Raw genomic sequence first — 22500 nt, forward strand, 5'->3', positions numbered from 1 at the left:
TAAACCTTGGCCATCTTTCTGCTGTGCATTAGTATGAGAAGTCACTCGCACCACTGAGAACTGACAGATTGAAGAGTGCAAAGAAAAGGTTATGATACAGAGCTAAAAAAATAAACAATGGAGTTTAAACATGCAGTGTGCAGGATTGAAGAGGTTAAACTAGGGATTGCAGTCCAATTTCATTCAGTCATTCATTCATTTACCTTGTATATCAGGGGTCGCCACAGAGAAATGAACAGCCAACTATTCCAGCAAATGTTTTACACAGTGGACTTCTTTAAGCCGCAACTCAGTACTGGGAAACACCCATACACACTCATGCACACACACTCATACACTACAGCCAATTTAGTTCATCAATTCACATACAGCATGTGTTTGGACTGTGGGGGAAACCAGAGCACCCGGAGGAAACCCACGGCAACACAGAGAGAACATGCAAACTCCACACAGAAATCCGAACTGACCCAGTTGGGACTCGGACCAGCTAACTTCTTGCTGTGAGGCGACAGTGCTAACCGCCTCTGGAGGTCATATTTTCAGCTACATCTACATATCCGCAAATGTCTGGGGTGGGGAAATGTGTAAGCTGGCAGTGGGTTGGTTATAGAGACCAAAACAAAGATGGATGACTTCAGCATTGTTTTTTAGATTAACAAGAATGTTCACTTCGCATGTTTTTTCAATATCTGCAAACATATTATGGTATTTTTTAGTACAGTAGGTAAAGTTTGATTGGAAAAGTCATGGGAACGTGTTTAAAAACTAATCATGTTACATTCATATTTTATTGACGATTCTGCAAAGTCTAAAATGGGATGCAAAGTGTATTTTTTAAAGCATAGCCTGTGCAAGACAAAACAGACAAAAAAAAAACATCAAATATAATAAAACAAAGTAAGACTAAATACAAAAGCAATAAAAACCAAACAAACAAAACAAATCAAAACAAAAAACAAAACAAAAACAAACAAAACAAAACAACACAAAACAACACAACACCACACAAAACAATACAAACCCAACAAAGCAAAACACAAAACTACGTAACAAAACCAAAGCAATCAAAAAACAACAAAAACAAACTGATGATGACACTTTTTTGTTTTCTTCATTCTCAGGGCCAGACAGAATCTGCATACATTTTTGCTATTTCTGAGCAGAATGTTGTAAATAATATTGAAGCACTTTGTTCAACAATGGTTGTTTTTGAAATGTGTTATATAGATAAAATTTAATTGAACTGTTATATTATGTTGAGCAAATTTTATTATGTACAAGTTGTGTACAACATTTTTTACATAAATCATATAAACGTATGAATATAATACAATAATATTGCTACAATTAATATTAAAATGTATTAAATATACCGTTGAATTATTCGCCATCCCGTGATTTTTATTTGTATTTTTGCAAATATTTCCAGAATAATGTTTAACAGATTCAGGAATTTTTCACTGTATTTTCTGTAATATTTATTCTTCTGGAGAAGACTTTCTTTTATTTATTATATTTTGGCTAGAATAAAAGCAGTTTGTAATTGTTTTAAACCATTTTAAGGTCAATATTATTAGCCCCCTTAAGCTATATTAGTTTTGGATTGTCTACAGAATAAACCACTGTTATACAATGACTGCCTAATTAGTTTAACTTTACACTAATTAGTCAGGCCTTTAAACGTCACTTTAAGCTGAATACTAGTGTCTTGAAGAATATCTAGTCTATTATTATGTGCTGTCATCATGGCAAAGATAAAAGAAATCAGTTATTAGAAATGAGTTATTAAAACTATTATATTTAGAAATGTGTTAAAACAATCTTCTCTCCCCAGATATTGGGGTAAAATATACAGGACGGCTAATAATTCTGCCTTCAACTGTATATTTGCACACATTTAAGTTTGATACAAGTAAATAAAAATACTCAATAGTGGTTTAAAAAATAAATCTGCAGATTTCTGTGTGGTGCATATTTCCTGTGGGTCTACCTATTAACCTTGTTTTGCTCGCTATCAAACTCCAGTGAAATGCATCATGACTAAGGTCTATGAGATGAGAAGTGAAGTGGAGCCCACTAGAAAACACAATACGCACATTCACCAACCCTGGACTCGCTTTAACAAATGTCCACCCATTCAAAAAGAGACCAATGAAACTGCAGTGATAAAGCAGGAGAATCTGGATAATGGAGCCTGGCTCTGGACTGACTGTAACAACAGGAGGGTGTGTTCGTCTAACAAACCCTTTTACTGGACGCTCCATGCTTTACTGCCATGCTGACCTTCCCATCGGGACACTGTTAAAAGCAGACACACCGGACCCAGACATTTGGTAATTGTCTGCTGTATTTATTCAGCTGAGATAAAGCAGTTTTTCTGTGTCTGCTGAGGGGTCAGTCTTGAACGCCTGTACGGTAGATGCATCTTTTGGCGGGGAGGAGAAAAATAAAAAGGCTTTCACTGATTTATAGACATGAGTCGCTGTTGTGTAGAAAAGAAATGGATTAGATATTAAGAAAAATGTTGGAAACCTTTAACCACTTACTTTAATATTATCTGGTAAATTTCCATTTTTGGGAAAACAATAATTTTAAAGGCCCCAAAAACTCAACAAAACCTTGAAAACAATAAATAAATAAATAAATAAATAAATAAATAAATAAACAGTCCTAGAGGAACAAGGCCTTTCGAAACAAAACAAAACAACTAAAGGCAACTAAAATAAAACAAAACAAACAAAACAACAAAAGGCAACTAAAACAAAACAAAACAAAACAAAACAACTAAAGGCAATTAAAACAAAACTAAACAACTAAAGGCAACTAAAACAGAACTAAACAACTAAAGGCAACTAAAACAAAACTAAACAACTATAGGCGACTAAAACAAAACTAAACAACTATAGGCGACTAAAACAAAACTAAACAACTAAAGGCGACTAAAACAAAACTAAAGCAGCTACAACTAAAGGCAACTAAAACAAAACTAAACAACTAAAGGCAACTAAAACAAAACTAAACAACTAAAGGCAACTAAAACAAAACTAAACAACTAAAGGCGACTAAAACAAAACTAAAGCAGCTACAACTAAAGGCAACTAAAACAAAACTAAACAACTATAGGCGACTAAAACAAAACTAAACAACTAAAGGCAACTAAAACAAAACTAAACAACTAAAGGCAACTAAAACAAAACTAAACAACTAAAGGCAACTAAAACAAAACTAAACAACTAAAGGCAACTAAAACAAAACTAAACAACTAAAGGCAACTAAAACAAAACTAAACAACTAAAGGCGACTAAAACAAAACTAAAGCAGCTACAACTAAAGGCAACTAAAACAAAACTAAACAACTATAGGCGACTAAAACAAAACTAAACAACTAAAGGCAACTAAAACAAAACTAAACAACTAAAGGCAACTAAAACAAAACTAAACAACTAAAGGCGACTAAAACAAAACTAAAGCAGCTACAACTAAAGGCAACTAAATCAAAATCAAACCAGCTGGCTTCAACCAAACACAACATAAAACAATGCATTTAAAACAAAACAACAAAACCCCCAAAAAACAAAAACAACCAAAGAGAACTAAAACAAAACTAAAGCAACTAAAACCAAACCAAAACAAAACAAAACAAACCAACCAAACCAAACCAAACCAAACCAAACCAATCAAACCTAACCTAACCTAACCTAACCTAACCTAACCTTACCAAACAAAGGCAACTAAAACAAAACTAAAGCAGCTGAAACCAAGCCAAAACAAAACAAAACAACAAATCAAACCAAAGCAAACAAAACAACCAGAGGCAACTAAAACACAACAAAACCAAACCAGCTGAAACCAAACCAAAACATAAAACATTAAATTCTTCAAAAACAAAACAACAAAATCCCAACAAACAACATAAAACAAAACTCACCAACAAAACAAAAACTACCAAAGCAATTAAAACAAAATAAACACAGCTGAAAGCAAATTAGAGTTGTTTTGTGTGTGTGTGTGTGTGTGTGTGTGTGTGTGTGTGTGTGTGTTCGTGTGCGTTTTTGTTGTTTTTTGATTTTATTAAAACCTTTTTAAGATTTTAGGCTATTTTGGGGCCCTTAAAGATATAGTTCACCTTAAAACGAAAACCTACCATCTATCTACTCTCCCTCAAGTGGTGCTTGTTTGTTTTGTTGATGTTTTATTTATTTTTATTTTTTTGGTGTTTCCTTTTGTTTTGTTTTTATAAAAACTTTAAGGTCTTGGGTTTTTTGGGGGTCCTTAAAAGGATACTTTATCCAAAAATAAACTCTCTTCACTCTCACAGGCAGAGTAAATAGATGGTAAGTTCTCATTTTTAGGTGAACTATCCCTTTATGGGCCCACAAAAACCCAAGACCTTTAAAAACAAAACAAAAAAATTAAAAAATAAATCCCAGCATAGAAGAAAATAAACAAAACCTAAAACAAAAACAACCAACAATACCAAAGCAACAAAAACAAACCAAATGTATGATGTCACTTTTTGATTTCTTTCTTCTTTGTTTTTCTTCACTGTTTTCCTGAAGGGTCAGTCTTGAACGCCCTCTTCTGTAGATAGCCGAGGAGGAGTAAAATAAAAGGCTTTAGCTGATTTTATTGAGATGGTGTTGAGAAGCGGATGGAATCTCGTGCAAATGTTAACAGTCCCAGATGAGTGGTATGCAAGACCGAGACCTCTAACAGGATGATTGAATTTTGACCATAATCCATCTGCATGCAACTTGTTTCAGCTTTTATACCACAGTTTTACATCAGCGTGGCCTGAATCTAATAGACCCCGAGATTAACAGCATCCAACATCATCACTTTTTAATACCAATAAATCAATACGCTGTCTATTGGCTTGTCTAATGCACATCCGAGGCCTTGACCAGGACAACATGATGGATATTTATTTGAACATGCTGGAAAATTAACGACGCATTCCTTCAGTGCATTCTCCATTCTCTCTTTCTCTCTCTCTCTCTCTTTTTTTTTCCATGCAACAAGCTTTCAACGTCACATAGGTCACATGGAAGTCAGCAGATGTGACTAGGAATAAAATACATTACCAACCATATTTTTGTAGTGAATCACAAGAGAATCACAACACTACAAGTTAGATTAAATAATAATAATAATAATAATAATAATAATAATAATCTAATAATAAATGTAAAATAAAATAAATAAATAATAAAATAAATGATAAAGGATTAATAAAATAAATACATGCAAATTAAAACGAAATAAAATAATTTAAAATAAATAAAAAAGAATAAAACATTAAAATAAAATAATAAATAAAATAAATAAAAATAAAACAAATGATAAAAATAATAATAATAATAATAAATAATAATAATAAAATAATTGAAAATAAATTAAATAATAAATAAAATAAATAATAAATGTAAACATTTAAAAATAAAATACAATAACACAGAAATACAATACATGATAAATAAAATAAATAAATAAAAATTAAAAATAATATTAAAATAAAATAAATAATAAATTAATTAAATGATAAATGATATAAAAAATGATAAATAAAATGAATGAAATTTTAATAAAAAAAAGATAAAATAAACGATAAATAAAATAAATAAAACAAGTGAACATTTAAAAAAAACAGGCAGGGGTGAAAAACCAGCATACATAGTGTAAAAGACAGAATAAGGTCAAAAACACGGGAAAAAGGAAACAAGGAAAACGATTTTGATTACGAACTTTAATAATCTAGTTATATTGTTGTTGTTGTTATTAATATTATTATTATTGTTGTTGTTGCTGTTGTTATTATTATTATTATTATTTTGCATTTTTATTTTTGTGTAAATATATATTTTTCTTTATATAAATGTTTTATTTTATTGTATTGATACCATTATGTATTTTATATTATTTATTATTATTATTAGTTTTTATTATTACTATTGTTTTTATTATTATTAGTTTTATATTATTCTTTTAATAATAATAATATTAATAATTATTATTATAATTATTATTATTATTATTTGAATAAAGCAAATGAAAAAAGTGCATTTCTAACATGTTTACAGGTTGTCATAAATATATTTTTATTTGTATGTTTTACTAAATAAATAAATAAATACATAAATAAATAAATAAATATTTGAGAATGTGGTAAAATCGTGTACTGAAAATAATTGTGTTTCTGCTTTCTTTGTATTTGTTTTTTTTTGGGCAGCAGTGATTGACAGAGCCTCACCGAGTCTTATCCACTTCCTGTGCCCTTTTGAACAGGACATCCTCCTCTGCAATGTTATCGGAGGAGATGAAATCAGTTTTCCCTGCGTGCCACTTCTTCACCACAATAAACCCTTACATATCCAAGAAAGTTTCCTCCCGTCGCTTCTCATATTGAGCTAAAGCTGACGTTCGTTCAGGATCCTGACACTATGAAGCTTCCATCAGCTTTCATTTACAAATGCAAATGTTTGTTTGGCGTTTGTTTCGACTGATGTGACTGTCTGCAATCTGAATGCATTACGACGTTTACACAGATTACAGCCCTCGCAGCCAAACACCCACCAAAAGTGTGCAATTTATTCCAGCGATAAATATTACAGCGCTTTCCACAAAGGCTTGTGTGTGTCTGAGCGATATGCAAAGCAGAGTTAAAACACACTCCAGGATTCACATGTAATCAGAGCACAACAGGTACATTTGAGTCGTGCTTCATGCATCTGCTTTATTTTAGATTTGAAGAGAAAGATTACTTGGTCTTCAGTAACGTGTGCGTTAATTTTTCTTTAAATAAATGTCTGTTATTCATGTAGTGAAAAATGTTGAGGCTCCAGTCTAGATATGGCATTAATAATAATAATAATAATAATAATAATAATAGATTTTGTTCTCTGATTAAACCTTTGAGAGTCAGAAATTATGTTATTGTCAATAAAAAAATAAAAATAACTAAATAAAATATATAAATAAAATAAAAAATATACTTATAAAAAAATTAAACAAATAAGTATAAAAATAATGAAAATTAAATGTATATAATGTGGAAATCGAAACAACCACCCTCAATCAAAGTTTGGTTACACGACATCCTAAGTCTTTTGAAATTGGAGAAGATTAAATTCTCTCTGAGGCTCGCCTCACAAGTTTTATATTCATTGGAGGCCACTACTAAATTATTTTGATGATTTAACGCCTCTGGAGGTGATTATTTAAGAAATCATTTTATGGTCGGAATTACTATTATTATTTTATTTTTTTTTTTTAGTCTAGCATTTTTTCTCCGGAACAGTCATGCCCTAAACTAGACGCATTGGTTTAACCTCAGCACAACTAAAACCATAATAACCAAGAAGTAGGTAGCACATCATTATTATTGATGTAACTAGCTAATGTATTTATTTTGTTTCATTTATTTATTTATTTGAAAGCATTTATGACTGTATCTCAAATTGTAGTATTATCATTATTTTTGTTCTATTGTTAATATTTTATTTTTATTTTATTTATTTATTATTATTATTTTTTTTTTATTATTATTATTAAAAAAAAATGTTTATTGCTCCGTCTTCTGTTATACGTTTTACAAGAAAAGTGGCTATGTGTTTGGATGGGTGGGATGGGTGGGGGGTTTTGGGGTTGAATGTTTACAAAAGTGTTCAAAAAAGAAAAGCAGAAATTGGACATTTGTATACAACGAATGCTTTCCACTTGTGTTCAATAAATAAAGTTTATAAAAAAAAAAAGAAAATTAAATGTATAAATTAAATAATTAATAAAAAATATTATATACAAATATATTTATGAATAAACAAATTAAATAAATAAATAGAAAACATAATTAAATTAAATAAATAAATAATATTTCAATAAACAGTAATCTATTTGTCTGTGGGCTTAAATATATTTATCAATCAATTTAAAAATAAATAATTAATTAATTAATCAAAAATATAAAAATAAGTAAAGAAATAAATTAAAAATATATTTATAAATAGATAATATTAAAAATAATAGCCAGTAATCTATTTGTTTGTGGGCTTGAATATGTTTATAATTAAATGTATAAATAATTATTAATTAAATAAAAAATAAATAAAACTATAAAAATAAGTAAATAAATAAATTAAAAATATATTTATAAATAAATAGTATTAATAATAATAGACAGTAATCTATTTGTTTGTGGGCTTTTTCTTATCTTCAGTAAGAACAGCTGGCAGAAAAAGGGCCCGGATGTTTATGAAACATTTATGATGATTATTCATTTGTTATTTATTATTCTTGAAAGTATTGCAATGTCACATCTATTATGTAAATAATTCATACTTACATGACTTATTGCATTAATATTCATACTTATTATACTGGATAGTTAAATATGTCTAGTTTATACTTTTTTGGCAGATGAAGAAAAAACCCGAACATGTTTTATATTAATTAAGAAAGATTATTTTGGTGTATCTGCTGATGCTTTTGGCTGTAAAAATGCCATTCTCTAGTGTTTCTGTAAAAAGGACAGATTTTCCACCACAGAATGACTGCTTCTTAGTTATGAAATACGCTGCTTTCCACCAAACCAACTCGAGGTGCTGAAATATAATTGGCTAAACTGGCAGTGGGAGGGTTATAGAGACCTAAACAAAGAAAGACATTCCAACCCCGAAATTTCAAAGCAGAATAACTCACTTAAGCATCGTTTGTCAGATAAACAAGCATGTTCACTCAGCATTTGCAAACATATTATAATTTTTATGCTTTAGAAGTGTCAAAAAACATACATACAGCACCTTGAAACAAGTAAATAAATACCAAAAAGGAATTAATATTACAACAACTTCTACTATATAACATATACAACATAACATACAGAACACTGGCCTCCTTACACTCTCTGTGGACACATGGTGTGTGTGTCTGTCAGTGTGTGTCAGTGGGGGATCTCCTGACAGCGGGTGTCGTCCTGCTGGGAGAACAGCAGATGCCAACATAATAATCCCCTTTTCCAGTGCACCCTGGGAAAGGTCAGACGCCTGGAGTGACAGATGTCAATCACTGCTTCACAAGCCAATTAACCAGAGCCTTAATGAACCCGCGGAGAGTCATCACTGAGAACCAACAGCTAACCATTACACAACGTCTGAAGCAAAACACTCCACGCTTACATACAAAGATGCAAATTAAATTCATGCACAAAATATTGCATTAAACACTTGCGAATAATGCAGCGTTTCCATCCAACGAGACCAAAAGAACAACATTGAGACTTACTGAAAAACTGGCGACAAATATCAAAAGAAAAATGGAAGTTGCTGTGATACAAGAAGGCCTTTTTTTGTATATAATAACTTACTTGCTTCTTAGAACACGTAGACATATCATATCATATCATATCATATCATATCATATCATATCATATATCATATCACAGTCACATCACCATCGAGAAGCTTGCACTTCTTGAAAGATTTGCACATTCTGCCGATGTTTTGGATGGTTGTCACTTCTTTCTGCTATATAACATTTAAAAATGTTCTGATCTCATCGTTCACCCAAACATACCTGTCACTTTCTGCCATTTTTGTTATTACATGATCTGTTGATGCAAAATTGCATGACTTTTTTTTTATGCTCACGCTGGAATTTATTCTGTTAATGTGTTTACATCGTAGTTTATGCACATTTTGTCCTATTAGACAAAAAAGTTATCCTACTCAGTTGTGTGCATAATTTTTTGTATGTATTGTATGCGCATTATTATTATTATTATTATTATTATTATTATTATTATTATTATTATAGAATTTTATATTAATTTTATTCTATATTTCAAAATATTGAAATTAATAATAATAACAATAACAATAAAATCATCATCATCAACAACTACAACAACAAAAATAATAATAATAATAATTATTATTATTAATCATAATATTATTACAATTATTATTATTATTATTATTATTATTATTATTATTATTGCTGTTGTTGTTGCTGTTATTAGTATATGTCTCATAAATTATTATTATTGTTATTATTATTCTTTTGGAGCACAATTTTTTTATTGGAACACATTATGTAAGAAAAATATTACAATTAATAATAATAACAATAAAATCAACAACAACAAAAATTTAATAATAATAATAATAATAATAATAATTTATAATAATAATTATTATTATTGTTCTTTTAGAACAAAATCTTTCATTGGAACACATAATATTAGAAAAATAAATATTTAAATAAATAATTATAACAATAACCATAAAAACATCAACAACAATAATAATAATAATAATAATAATAATAATAATAATAATAATAATATAGTAATAATAATAATAATAAAAATAATAATAATAATAATAATTATTATTATTATTATTATTATTATATTATATTATTATTATTATATGTATTATTTTTATCATTGTTGTTGTTGTTGTTATTATTACTATTATTATTATTATTGTTATTAACAAAACAAAAGCACAAAGACTTGAGTCATCAGACACCTGAGAACTTTCAGGTAATATACTTCTTCTATAGCTTAAAAAACAAAGATAAAGAAAATAGTTTCTATACACAACAACAAATGGAGGTCAGTGTACTGCTCCACATATTATATATAAATGTCTGTAAATCTAAAATGTCTGTAGGTGTCAAGTTCACATCATCAGAACATGAAGGAACAAAATTTAAAGAAACTTCTCAACTGCTCAGAGAAACTCCAACACCTGCAACTTGTTTAAAGCTTTGCTGGTAAACGCCAAACAAAAGACAACTTTTAGCATCCAGAAACAATTGAAACACACAATAGATCTGCCTTAAGGCCAAACAGTCTAAAGAGCCTGACGATTGATTCTTCCTGTCCTCAAGAACATGTAAAAAAATAGTGTATATTATTAACACCACCTGCTACTCACTTCCACAATGTGCTGGATATTTATATGTCCCACTCCAATGTCCTGAAATTCCTTGTGAAAAAAACCCAAGTGCACATAATTGCATTGAATGTGCACTGATAATATATTTATTCGTTTTCCTTAGACTTAGTCCAGCACATGTTTTACACAGCGGAAGCTCTTCCAGCTGCCACCCAGTACTGAGAAACACCCATGCAGACTCATTCACACCCATACACTACGACCACTGAAAGTATAGTATGCTTTGAATTTAAAACTGGTTGCTGAGAAGTGATAACATACTGATACATGACATAACTTCGTCATATGTTTAATCTTTAAGTGTCAAAAATAGCTCTTGCAAAATGTCAAACGTGTTTTTCTCAAATCTCACACACTGATGTGCCATTAATAAACATTAATATTTACACATATTGACAAATCACTGCGGCATGAAAGATTGATCACTGAACGTTCACACGTCTAAATTTATTTAGATTTTTCTCTTCAGAGTATTATCGATGTTGTTTTGTTGGCAGTAAATATGTAGGTTTCATAACGCAGTGCTTCTTTTGATCAATGCTGAGTTGCAAAGCCTAAGAAGTGTAATTAAACTCCATTCATCCCATAGGGGTAATAACACCAGTCCTGCTCAGATTATACTGTAAGTTATGACAAACTTCATGCAATGATCTACACTACCTGACAAAAGTCTTGTCGCCTTTCCAAGTTTTAGGAACAGCAAATAATAACTGGACTTCTAGTTGATCATAAGGTATCAGAAGTGGCTCATATGAAAGGCAAAGGCCTCTAGATTTTGCTTATTTGAGCACAATACAATATGATCATGCCTTGATTATTAATGATTTCATTATGACAGTAAAGTCTGACTCTGCTTAGACTAAAGTCTCGTCACTGAACAGAAATAATGTGCAGTATAGAATATAAAGTCCTGCTGCAGTGGAGACAGAATGAATATTGTGTCTGACTCCATCATGAGCTTGGAGGACTGCATCCATACATCTCTGACCTGACTCAAATCACTGATTAATAAAGTCATCTGGAATGGCAAAGAAAGCCTTCAGCAGGACTCCCAGTGCTCATCAAGACTCATCTTCAACGCCTCCTCCTCCATCTTACCCCAGACATGCTCAATAATGTTCATGTCTGGTGACTGGGCTGGCCAATCCTGGAGCATCTTGATCTTCTTTGCTCTCAGGAGCTTTGATGTGGAGGCTGAAGTATGAGAAGGAGCGCTATCCTGCTGGAGAATTGTCCCTCTCCTGTGGTTTGTAATGTAATGGGCAGCACAAATGTCTTGATACCTCAGGCTGTTGATGTTGATCATCCACTCTGCAGATCTCTGCAGAACTGAGTGTATCAAAGACATCAAAGACTGGATGACCAACAATTTTCTTCTCTTAAACTCAGACAAAACAGAATTATTACTTATTGGGCCTAAATCTTGCACACAGCAGATCTCGCAACTCAATTTACAATTAGAGGGATACAAAGTTAGCTTTAGCTCTACTATAAAAGATCTGGGTGTCATATTAGACAGCAATCTAACTTTTAAAAACCATATATCCCATGTCACAAAAACTGCCTTCTTTCATCTGAGAAATATCGCTAAATTGCGAAATATGCTATCCATCTCAGATGCAGAAAAGCTAGTCCATGCTTTTATGACTTCGAGACTGGATTACTGTAATGCTCTGTTTGCTGGCTGCCCAGCATCCTCTATTAACAAACTTCAATTAGTACAAAATGCAGCAGCCAGAGTTCTGACCAGGTCTAGAAAATATGATCATATAACCCCAATTTTATCCTCCTTACACTGGCTGCCTGTTAAATTTCGTATTGAATTTAAAATATTACTTCTCACCTATAAAGCTTTAAATAATCTAGCTCCTGTTTATCTAACCAACCTTCTGTCTCGCTACGAACCAACTCGCTCCTTAAGATCTCAAAATTCAGGGCTTCTGGTAGTACCTAGAATAGCAAAATCAAGTAAAGGAGGTCGAGCCTTCTCTTTCATGGCTCCTACACTCTGGAATAGCCTTCCTGGTAATGTCCGAGGCTCAGACACACTCTCCCAGTTCAAAACTAGATGAAAGACCTATCTGTTTAGTAAAGCATACACTCAGTGCATCACCTAGCGGGTTCCACACTGGCTTCTACATCTTGCTTATATACACTATGAACAGCAGCTACGCTAATTATTCTCTTTATTCTCTATTTTCACCTGGGGATACTCATCTCGAGGTCCTCAGATTAGGCGGAGTCACTGATTGGATCCAAGACCAGCGACGTGATGATCCCAAGGATTCCATATTCGGGACCAGGCCATATCCTGAGCTGCTGCTGCGCTGATGGTCGTGGGGAGTGGAGAACATGAGTCTGATTCCAGCGACGCTCCAGGGACAGACGAGTCTTCATTGAGGGCATCTTCCAGCATAAACCACGGCGAATGAAGTTCTGCACAAGACTTTTGGCCAGCGGAGAAATTAAAATGGTCGTGCCCAACTGAGTCTGGTTCTCTCAAGGTTTTTTTTCTTCACTCCCATCAGGTGAAGTTTTTTTTCCCTCTCCGCTGTCGCCACTGCCTCGCATGGTTCAGGATTGGTAGAGCTGCGCATCGATGAATTTGCTCTTCAGTGTTTGAACTCTCAGTAATGATTAAATCACACTGAACTGAGCTAAACTGAACTGAACTGAACTGAACTTAAAACACTAAAACCTGAACCACACTGTTCCAGTTACTATGACCATTTATGTGAAGCTGCTTTGACACAATCTACATTGTAAAAGCGCTATACAAATAAAGCTGAATTGAATTGAATTGAATCTCTCGTACGCCCCCATACTGAATGCACCCCCAAACCATGACTTCTCCTTCACCAATCTTGACTGATTTCTGTGAGAACATTGCGGGTTCCAGTAGGTCTTCTGCAGTATTTGTGATGATTGGGATGAAGATCAACAGATGATTCAGTGACAATTATTTGTTGCTCTTACAATTGGGATCAACACAAAACTTTTTTTCAGGTAGTGTATAAGAAATTAACTTTCGATCAAAAAAACAAAATGCACAAAATAATGTTTAATGAATTTTGATTGAGTTAAAGTAGTATTAGCATGGTTAAAATTACAATTAGACTGCTTATAAATGTCTAAAAGAACAATTATTCAGCTCCAAACAGAGCTAGAATACAGATATTGAATGCATTTTGTTTAAATGTCAAACTATACTTTTAACTGTAATGTGTTAATCAACATTGCAATTAAAGTGAATAATAAATAGTATTTTTGTATAACAGTATGTGTAAAGTGTGCTTTTTTCCATAAGGGTCAAGAGAAAACATGACAACAGGAGGGGAAAACTGCATACTAAATCACTCTGCACTATAAAGTTGCTTCCTCTTAACAAAACCTAGATGAGTTTACAGGGATTCAGCGCACGTCTATGAGAAAGCTGGCCTGAATCTGACATGATCCGTGATAATAAAGGAGCCCGCTGGTTATTAAATTTCCCCATCCAGAGAATTATCAATGATTTACCTCTGCTATAAAAGCAGCGGCCGGGACGCAGGTGAGAAATCTGATCACACTGTTTGTTTGACTTTCATTTTTTTGTTTTGCTCATACTACAAAGGGTGGATGAAAGCAGCTTTTCATTTATAAAACTTCCAGACACAAGCGAACGTAAAGCGAAAAGAAAACACGCTCAGTTCGTCAGCAGAGAAACGTCCTTTTCTCACAACATGAAAGAAGCTTCAGACGTGATGCTGCCCTTCACCTCATCTAACCTTAAAAAAGTGCAGAAATCTGACAGCTGGCAGCGGACACAAACACAATCCAGCTGGAATTATGCAAAAGCTTTAGAAACACACAGCCAAGGTTGAGTCCTCGCAGTCAAGAACATGTCAGGCACGTTATTGTACTGATTCATCAGCCGAGTGTTACTGAAATGGCCTGAAAAACACTCAAGTCTAAGACGTAAACATCACGACACAAACACTCTAACCTTACTTTACAAAGCCAGAGTTTAAAGTTTCTCTTCTGCTCAACAAAGCTGTGTTTATTTTATTAAAAATACTATAAGAATGGCAATACTGTGAAATAGTACTGCTATTTAAAATACTGATGCGATACTTCGATCTTTCAATTTGTCTAACCAAGGACAACATGCTAGCAACATTATAACAGAATGCTAAACCACACTAACAGAATGGCCTAACACACTAACAGAATGCTAAAAGATGATATCAAAATGCTAAAACTAACCCTAACAGAATGCTAAAAACAAGTAGTATGCTAAAACAAACTAATATAATGCTAAAACATTCTAACAGGATGCTAAAACATGATATCAAAATGCTAAATCTAACCCTAAGACAATGCTAAAACATACTAACTTAACGAACAAACCACACTAACAAAGCAGTACCACACTAACATAATGCTAAAACTAACCCTAACCCAAACAGAATGCTAAAACATAATTTTAGAATGCTAAAACAGACTAACAGCCCTGCTGAAAAAAAACAGCTTAAACCAGCCTAAGATGGTTAGCTGGTTTTAGAGGGATTTTGGCCATTTCCAGGCTGGGATACGACCAGCTAAAACCACCTTTGACTAAACTAGCCAGACTGGGAGTCCAGCCAAAACCAGCTACAGTATTTCCAGCTTAAACTAGGCTGGTCAAGATGGTTTTAGCTGGTCATTTCCCAGCTAACTCCAACAGAATGCTAAAACTTACCCTAACCCCAACACAATGCTACAACTAACCCAAACAGAATGCTAAAGCTAACCCTAACCTAACTTCAACGGAATGCTAAAACTAACACCAACAGAATGCTAAAGCTAACCCCAACCCCAACAGAATGCTAAAACTAAACCAACAGAATGCTAAAAAAATTATATCAGAATGCTTAAACTAACCCTAACCCCAACAGGATGCTAAAACATAATATCAGAATGCTAAAACTAAACCTAACCCCAACAGAATGCTACAACATACTATCAGATTGCTAAAACTAACCCAAACCCCAAAAGCATGCTAAAAGTAACCCCAACAGAATGCTAAAACATAATATCAGAATGCTAACCCGGCTGAAAAATCCAGCTTAAACCAGCCTAGGCTGGTTGGCTGGTTTTAGCTGGTTGACCAGGCTGGTTTTAGAGGGGTTTTGGCCATTTCCAGGCTGGTTTTCAGCCATTTTCAGCCTGGTCGTAGCTGGTCAGGCTGGAAAATGACCAGCTTAATCCAGCTAAAACCAGCTTGACCAGCCTGGTTTAAGCTGGACATAGCTGGTTTTGGCTGGGCTCCCTAGGCTAGTTTAAGCTGTTTTTTTCAGTAGGGAAAACTAAACCTAACCCCAACAGAATGCTAAAACATACCAACAGAATGCTAAAATATGCTAACAGAATGCTAAAAAATAGTATCAAAATACTAAAACCCATCACAATCCCCACAGAATGCTAAAACACAATATCAGAATGCTAATGCTAACCCTAGCCCTAACAGAATGCTATAACATACCAACAAAATTCTACAACATAATATCAGAAGGCTAAAACTAATCCTAACCCAATAACAGAATGCTAAAACATAATACCAGTTGCTAAAACTAATCCTAACCTTAACCTATTCACCGTGTGCACTTAACATGCCTAACGGACACATCGAGCAGGGGCGGAGTCCAACATTATACCAATCCAATTGACCGTATTCTACAATGCGCTTGTTTTACAACTTCCGATTCAGTTGCCTATGGGAGAAATGATGACTATGGATAATAAACGGCAGAAAACCATCAACCTACTCGCTCCACAAACAAGTGCTGGCATGACTGTACATAAAAAGTAGAATAATATAATAAGAAATGATCAGTTTGCAACATCAAGCGGCAGAACGAGCTGTTTTTAACCTCTAAAAATGAACGGAAGTGAAGGAGAGCGGAAGTCTCAAGCCAAAAGGATTTAAATGTCTGCGCTCACTCGTACGTGGAGAATAAGGTGAATACATTTATACCCAAATGTAGTCAGTCACTACACTTCTCTTATTCCCACACTATACTCATGTTTTACCCTTAAATGCCATTTAATTTAGGGCATCATGTATGAGAGTACAAATTTCCTGAAAAATATTTGAATAAAAATCCCAAATGAGCCTTAGTAAATAAATCGGCCTTTAGCATCAGGCGCTTACCTGTCTGCAGGGGCCGTCCGGTTGCTGCGGGGCTTGTTGACCTGGGCGTACAGGGTCTCAAGGGCCAGCGGTGGCTCTCTAGGGCCCAACGGACGCTCCTGTCCTGGCGTGAGGCTCAGATCTAGACTGCTGTCCAGAGACGAGTCCAGAGAGCCGATGCCGGCGTAGGTGTGCTCCTCGTCTGAGCTCAGCGGCCGGCTGAAGTCCTGGATCTCTGCATACTCGCGCTCTTTGGCCTGACGCTCCCGCAGCTCGCGCGTCTTTGCCTGAATCCTGCAAACAAACACAACATAAATGACTTTTTAAAATACGTCCTAAAATAAAACTGTTTTTGGAAAAGCATTTATTATTATTATAAATATGAATATTATTATTAGTAGTAGTAGTAGTAGTAGCAATTTTTAAATATTATAAATGTTTAATGTAAATGTTTTAAATATTTTAGTTTTTTGTGGGGAAGTTTGAAGCAGCCATACACAAAAACAGTTGCCAATTACAAAAAATTTACTAAAATAAAATCAATCAAAAATTGAATAGTGATTATTATTATTATTTATTTATTATTATAATTAGCATTATTGTTATTATTTTTATAATAATAATAATAATTATTATTATTATAATAATTATAATTATAATTATTGTTATTGTTATTAATATTAGAAAGACACTTCATTTCATTAAAAACAAATATTATTGCTGGTGGTGGTATTAATCCGACTTATTAAAAATGCATTTGTAGATATTTAAACATTAAATTTAAATTAATTAATATGTTTTAGCATATATGTTGGTGATTCAATAAATCATGCAAAAATCTTAATTATTTGTTTGAAAAAAATATTATTACTATTATTTTAAATATACAGTTGAAGTCAGAATTATATATATATATATATATATATATATATATATATATATATATATATATATATATATATATATATATATATATATATATATTGTAATTTATTTAAGTGTTTAAAATATTTTAGTGTTTTTTTGGGGAGGCTTGAAGTAAAAAATACTAAACAAAAAAAAGTTGCCATAAACAAAAATATGACTAAAATAAAATCAATCTAAAATGTATTACTATAATAATAATAATATTATTATTATAACTATTATTATTATTATTATTATAACTATTATTATTATTATTATTATTATTATATATATTTGTACAGCGCTTTACTAAAGGTGCACATTTTTTCCACTGCAAACAAAATAAGTTATTATATACAGGCATAGTTATAGTATATAGTTGATGTGTACATGTTTAATGAAGTGCATTTGTGTAATAAGTGTATGTGTTGTCCTCAAAGTCCTTATTATTATTATTATTATTAGTAGTAGTAGTAGTAGTAGTAGTAGTAGTAGTAATTTAATGACATATTTATAGAAATGTTTAAAATATTTTTGTATTTTGGTGGGGTGGTAAAGTTGCCGGAAACAAAAATATAAGTAAAATATAATAAATCTAAAATTGAATACTGATTATTATTGTTGTTGCTGATCTTCTTATTATTAATAATATTTTTATTTTGGTAACTGAATTAAATGTAAAAATGTTTAAAATATTTTAGTATTTTTGTGGGGAGAATAAAAGTAAAAATACGTCTTCATTTATTTATTATTTTTATTTAATTTTTTAAAAGTATTGCTTTAGGTTATCCACACACACACATACAGTACACAAGACACAAATATGAAAATGTGCTGATGCTGATTTGCCAGTGTTTCCCAGCCGATTAGCGTGAGTCATAAACGTGTGCAGTGAATTGGATTTGGAGCAGCGGAGGCCGACAGAAAGAGCGTCAGTGCGACTCTAATTCTATTAGCCTGACAGAGAGAAAACGCTCATTGTGGCTAAATTAGATCTCTCTTATATGAGAATATGAGGAATCTCTCAGTCTCTCTATCAGAGAAAACCCTCAGCTCAACTCCTCCCGCCGTAGCTGTCAATCAAACAGAGGCTGTCGGGGTCAAAGGTCAGCAGGTTCAGACCTCATGAACCCCTGAGAAATGCTCAGGTCTGCTGATGAGCATCTGGATCTGATGAGACACAGAAAAACACCACAGGAGGCTTTTCACACCAACTTTAACATCTCCTGGACCATTCCTGAGGATCTGCTTTTCCTCACGGACACTTACACACGCACACACACACACACACTCACTGAGAAACACCGTTCACTCACTTCCTCTTAATGTGGAAGACTTATTGGTAGCGTTTACGAATGGAGTGTGTGTGTGTGTGTGTGTGTGTGTTGTGTTTGTCTGTGGATGTACTGTGTTTGAGCGTGTGTGGACCTGCGCATACGTGTCTTTGTGTTTATATGCATTTGTGTGTGGATTTGTGTATGTTCGTCTGTAAGTATGCTTGTGTGTGCATGTGTGAGACATGCTTTGTCCTCCAGTTTAATGACGCTCTTTAATTTAATTTATGTTCATTAAATTTATTTTTTATTTTAATTAGAATTTTTTTATTTAATTTATTTTAATTTAATATGGTTTATTTTAATTTAATTGGTTTTGTTTTAATTTATTTTAATTTAAATTGGTTTAACTTAATTTAATTTAAATTTATTTTAGTTTTTATTTTATTTTAATTAGGTTTATCTTAATTTAATTTAATTTATTTTATTTTAATTTAATTTTACTTATTTTAATGTAATTTGGTTTTATTTAATTTTAGTAATTTAATTTAATAAATTTTTTTAATTAATTTACCTTATTTTAATTTATTCAATTTTATTTTAATGTAGTTTATTTTATTTTAATTTAATTTATTTATTTTAAATTAATTTCGTTCATTTTAATTTAGTATAATTTATTTAAATTCAATTTAGTTTATTTTAATTCATTTCAAATTAATTGAATTATTTTAATTTAGGTTATTTTATTTTATTTTATTTTCATTTAGCTTTTTTTTTTTAATTCATTAAAATTCCATAAACAAATCAGGGTATTTTTCCCATTAATTATTTTTTAAACCTGAACATTCAGTCTTAGATTGTTTCTTTAAACTTTGTTTTTAATTTTCTTCCAACCCAATGCTACTATTGTGCGCAATTTCACTTCTATTAACATACTTACAACTTACAACTTGTTTTATTAGTTTTATTTAAGCAAACAACAGTGAGTGATGATGATCATAATCAATAAATATTAACAATGACCAATAATATTTATCAGTATAACCAAAGCAACCATTAAAAGAACTTCAGCAACTTTGTTTAATCAGCATTTATATTATATTATTATATTATTATTCATAGTATATTGAAAAGTGCTGCCTTCAGTCAGAAGTCATGACTACATGTTTAATAACAAACAAGCAGCATTTAGTAATTATCTGTAATTCTGAGGACAGAAAAGGACTCTGCTCTCCAAACTTGACATGAATTACTCAGATTGACATTATGTGCTAGTCATTATGTGTGTGTTGAACTATGACCATAACTGTGTATGTGTGCGTGTGTGCGTGTGCTTGTGTGTGTGTCAGCTAAACCGCTCCACAATTCCCTCGTCCACCTTTAGTTCATTACACAATTAATGGTCCAGAGTGCAGTTAATGCAGGACACAGAAACAGCACACTGAACACATTATTACTGATGCTCTGTACTTCTTCTCTCTCTCTCTCTCTCTCTCTCTCTCTCTCTCTCTCTCTCTCTCTCTCTCTCTCTCTCTCTCTCTCTCTTTATATTAATACCATGATAACTATAAAACTGGTGCAGAACAAAATATACAAAATATGACCAATGAGAACACTAAAATGAAAAGGTAAACTTAACTTAATGAGTGTTTAATATTCATATGTCATGTATTAGACCTCAAATAAACTCACTTGTTTAAGTCTGCCACAGTTCAGCAAACTTTAATAATAAAGAGCACACATAACAGCTGAAAGACCGGCGCAGCACACCTCAGCGAGTCACATGACACACAAAACTGATGCTAAAAGAGGAAGAGAAAAGAGAGAAAACACTCTCAAAATATTAACAAGAGGGATGAAGACGCTCCCGCTGAGACTCCATCAAACAACAAAGCAAATCCCTCTATGTGACTTTGTGGGCTCAAAGCTAATTAGTGTAGATTGCTACTTTGTGTATGTGTGTGTGTGTGTGTGTGTGTGTGTGTGTGTGCAGAAATATAGATGTTTATCTGTCAAGATGAGACATATTTAAGTATAAACGCTGCTTATCTTCATCTGAACAAGAGAAGGCCAGTTTGATGTTATGATAATCTCACATTAGTGTTGTTTCGTGCATCATTTGTGTATGCATGTGTGCGCGCGCCTGTGCGCATGTTTGTGTGTGTGGAATTACTGAATGTGTGTGTATGTGCATGCGTGTGTGTGTGTGCATTTGTGTACGCATGTAAGTGTGTGTGTTTCACTATACATGTTTGTGTGCATATGCATTTGTGTATGTGTATATGCATGTTTGTTTGTGTGTGTGTGTGTGTGTGTGTGTGTGTGTGTGTGTGTGCATCTCTGTGTGTATATGTACATATGTGTGATTTTTTTTGTTTGTATGTTTGCTTGTTTATGTGTGTGTGCATCTGTACATGTGCATTTGTCTCCGTGTGTATATGTGCATATTTGTGTGTGTGTGTGTGTGTGTGTGTGTGTGTGTGTGTATATATATATATGTCTGTGTTTGTTTGTGTGTCTGCGTGTGTGTGTGAACTAAACAGAAAATTGAGTGTGTGTTAGTGTACTGTGCATGCATTTGTGTATGTGTGTGCGCATATCAGCATGCATGTGTATACAATGTGTGTGCAATTTCTTTTAATGTGTGTGTTTGTGCGTACCTGTGTGTATAAGTGCATTTGTGTGTGTTTTTGTGTCTGTACAGGTGCATTTGTGTCCATGCGTATATGTGTTTGTTTGTTGGTTTGTGTGTCTGTATATATTAATATGTATTTGTGAGCTTGTATGCATATATGTGCGCGCATTTGTGTATTGGTGTGCATGCATTTTTGTTTGTTTGTGTGTCTGTGTGTGCATGTGCATTTATGTGTATACTATGTGTGTGCTTTATTCTTGTATGTGTGTGTGTGTGTGTCTGTGCATACCTGTGTGTATATGTGCGTTTGTGTGTCTGTGTGTGCATGTGCATTTATGTGTATACTATGTGTGTGCTTTATTCTTGTATGTGTGTGTGTGTGTGTGTCTGTGCATACCTGTGTGTATATGTGCGTTTGTGTGTCTGTACGTGTGCATTTGTGTGTCCATATATTTATTTGTGAGTTTGCATGCATGTGTGTGTGTGTGCGTTTGTGTACTGTGTCTGTATTTGTGTATATGTGCATGCACGCTTGTTTATGTGTGTTTGTGGGTGTGCATTTGTGCATGTATGTGT

The 22500-nt window shown here is 32.7% G+C and overlaps 1 protein-coding gene and 1 long non-coding RNA gene across 5 annotated transcripts in view; both read right to left on the bottom strand.

The window, feature by feature from the left end:
* Positions 1-22500, bottom strand: part of pard3aa (par-3 family cell polarity regulator alpha, a) — a 652414-nt gene that overhangs the window by 128007 nt on the left and 501907 nt on the right. For all 4 annotated transcript variants that reach the window (XM_073941362.1, XM_073941361.1, XM_073941360.1 and 1 more), the window contains one exon: positions 17131-17403. In XM_073941362.1, coding sequence (XP_073797463.1) covers positions 17131-17403 — 273 coding nt within the window. The remainder of the gene's footprint in view (positions 1-17130; positions 17404-22500) is intronic.
* Positions 11239-16022, bottom strand: LOC141380802 (uncharacterized). Its single transcript, XR_012399650.1, has 2 exons — positions 13774-16022; positions 11239-12287 (listed from the first exon to the last, which is right to left on the bottom strand). It is a non-coding gene; the product is annotated as an uncharacterized lncRNA (long non-coding RNA).

This window comes from Danio rerio, chromosome 24, assembly GCF_049306965.1.
Source record: "Danio rerio strain Tuebingen ecotype United States chromosome 24, GRCz12tu, whole genome shotgun sequence".
NCBI classification, from domain to species: Eukaryota; Metazoa; Chordata; class Actinopteri; order Cypriniformes; family Danionidae; genus Danio; species Danio rerio.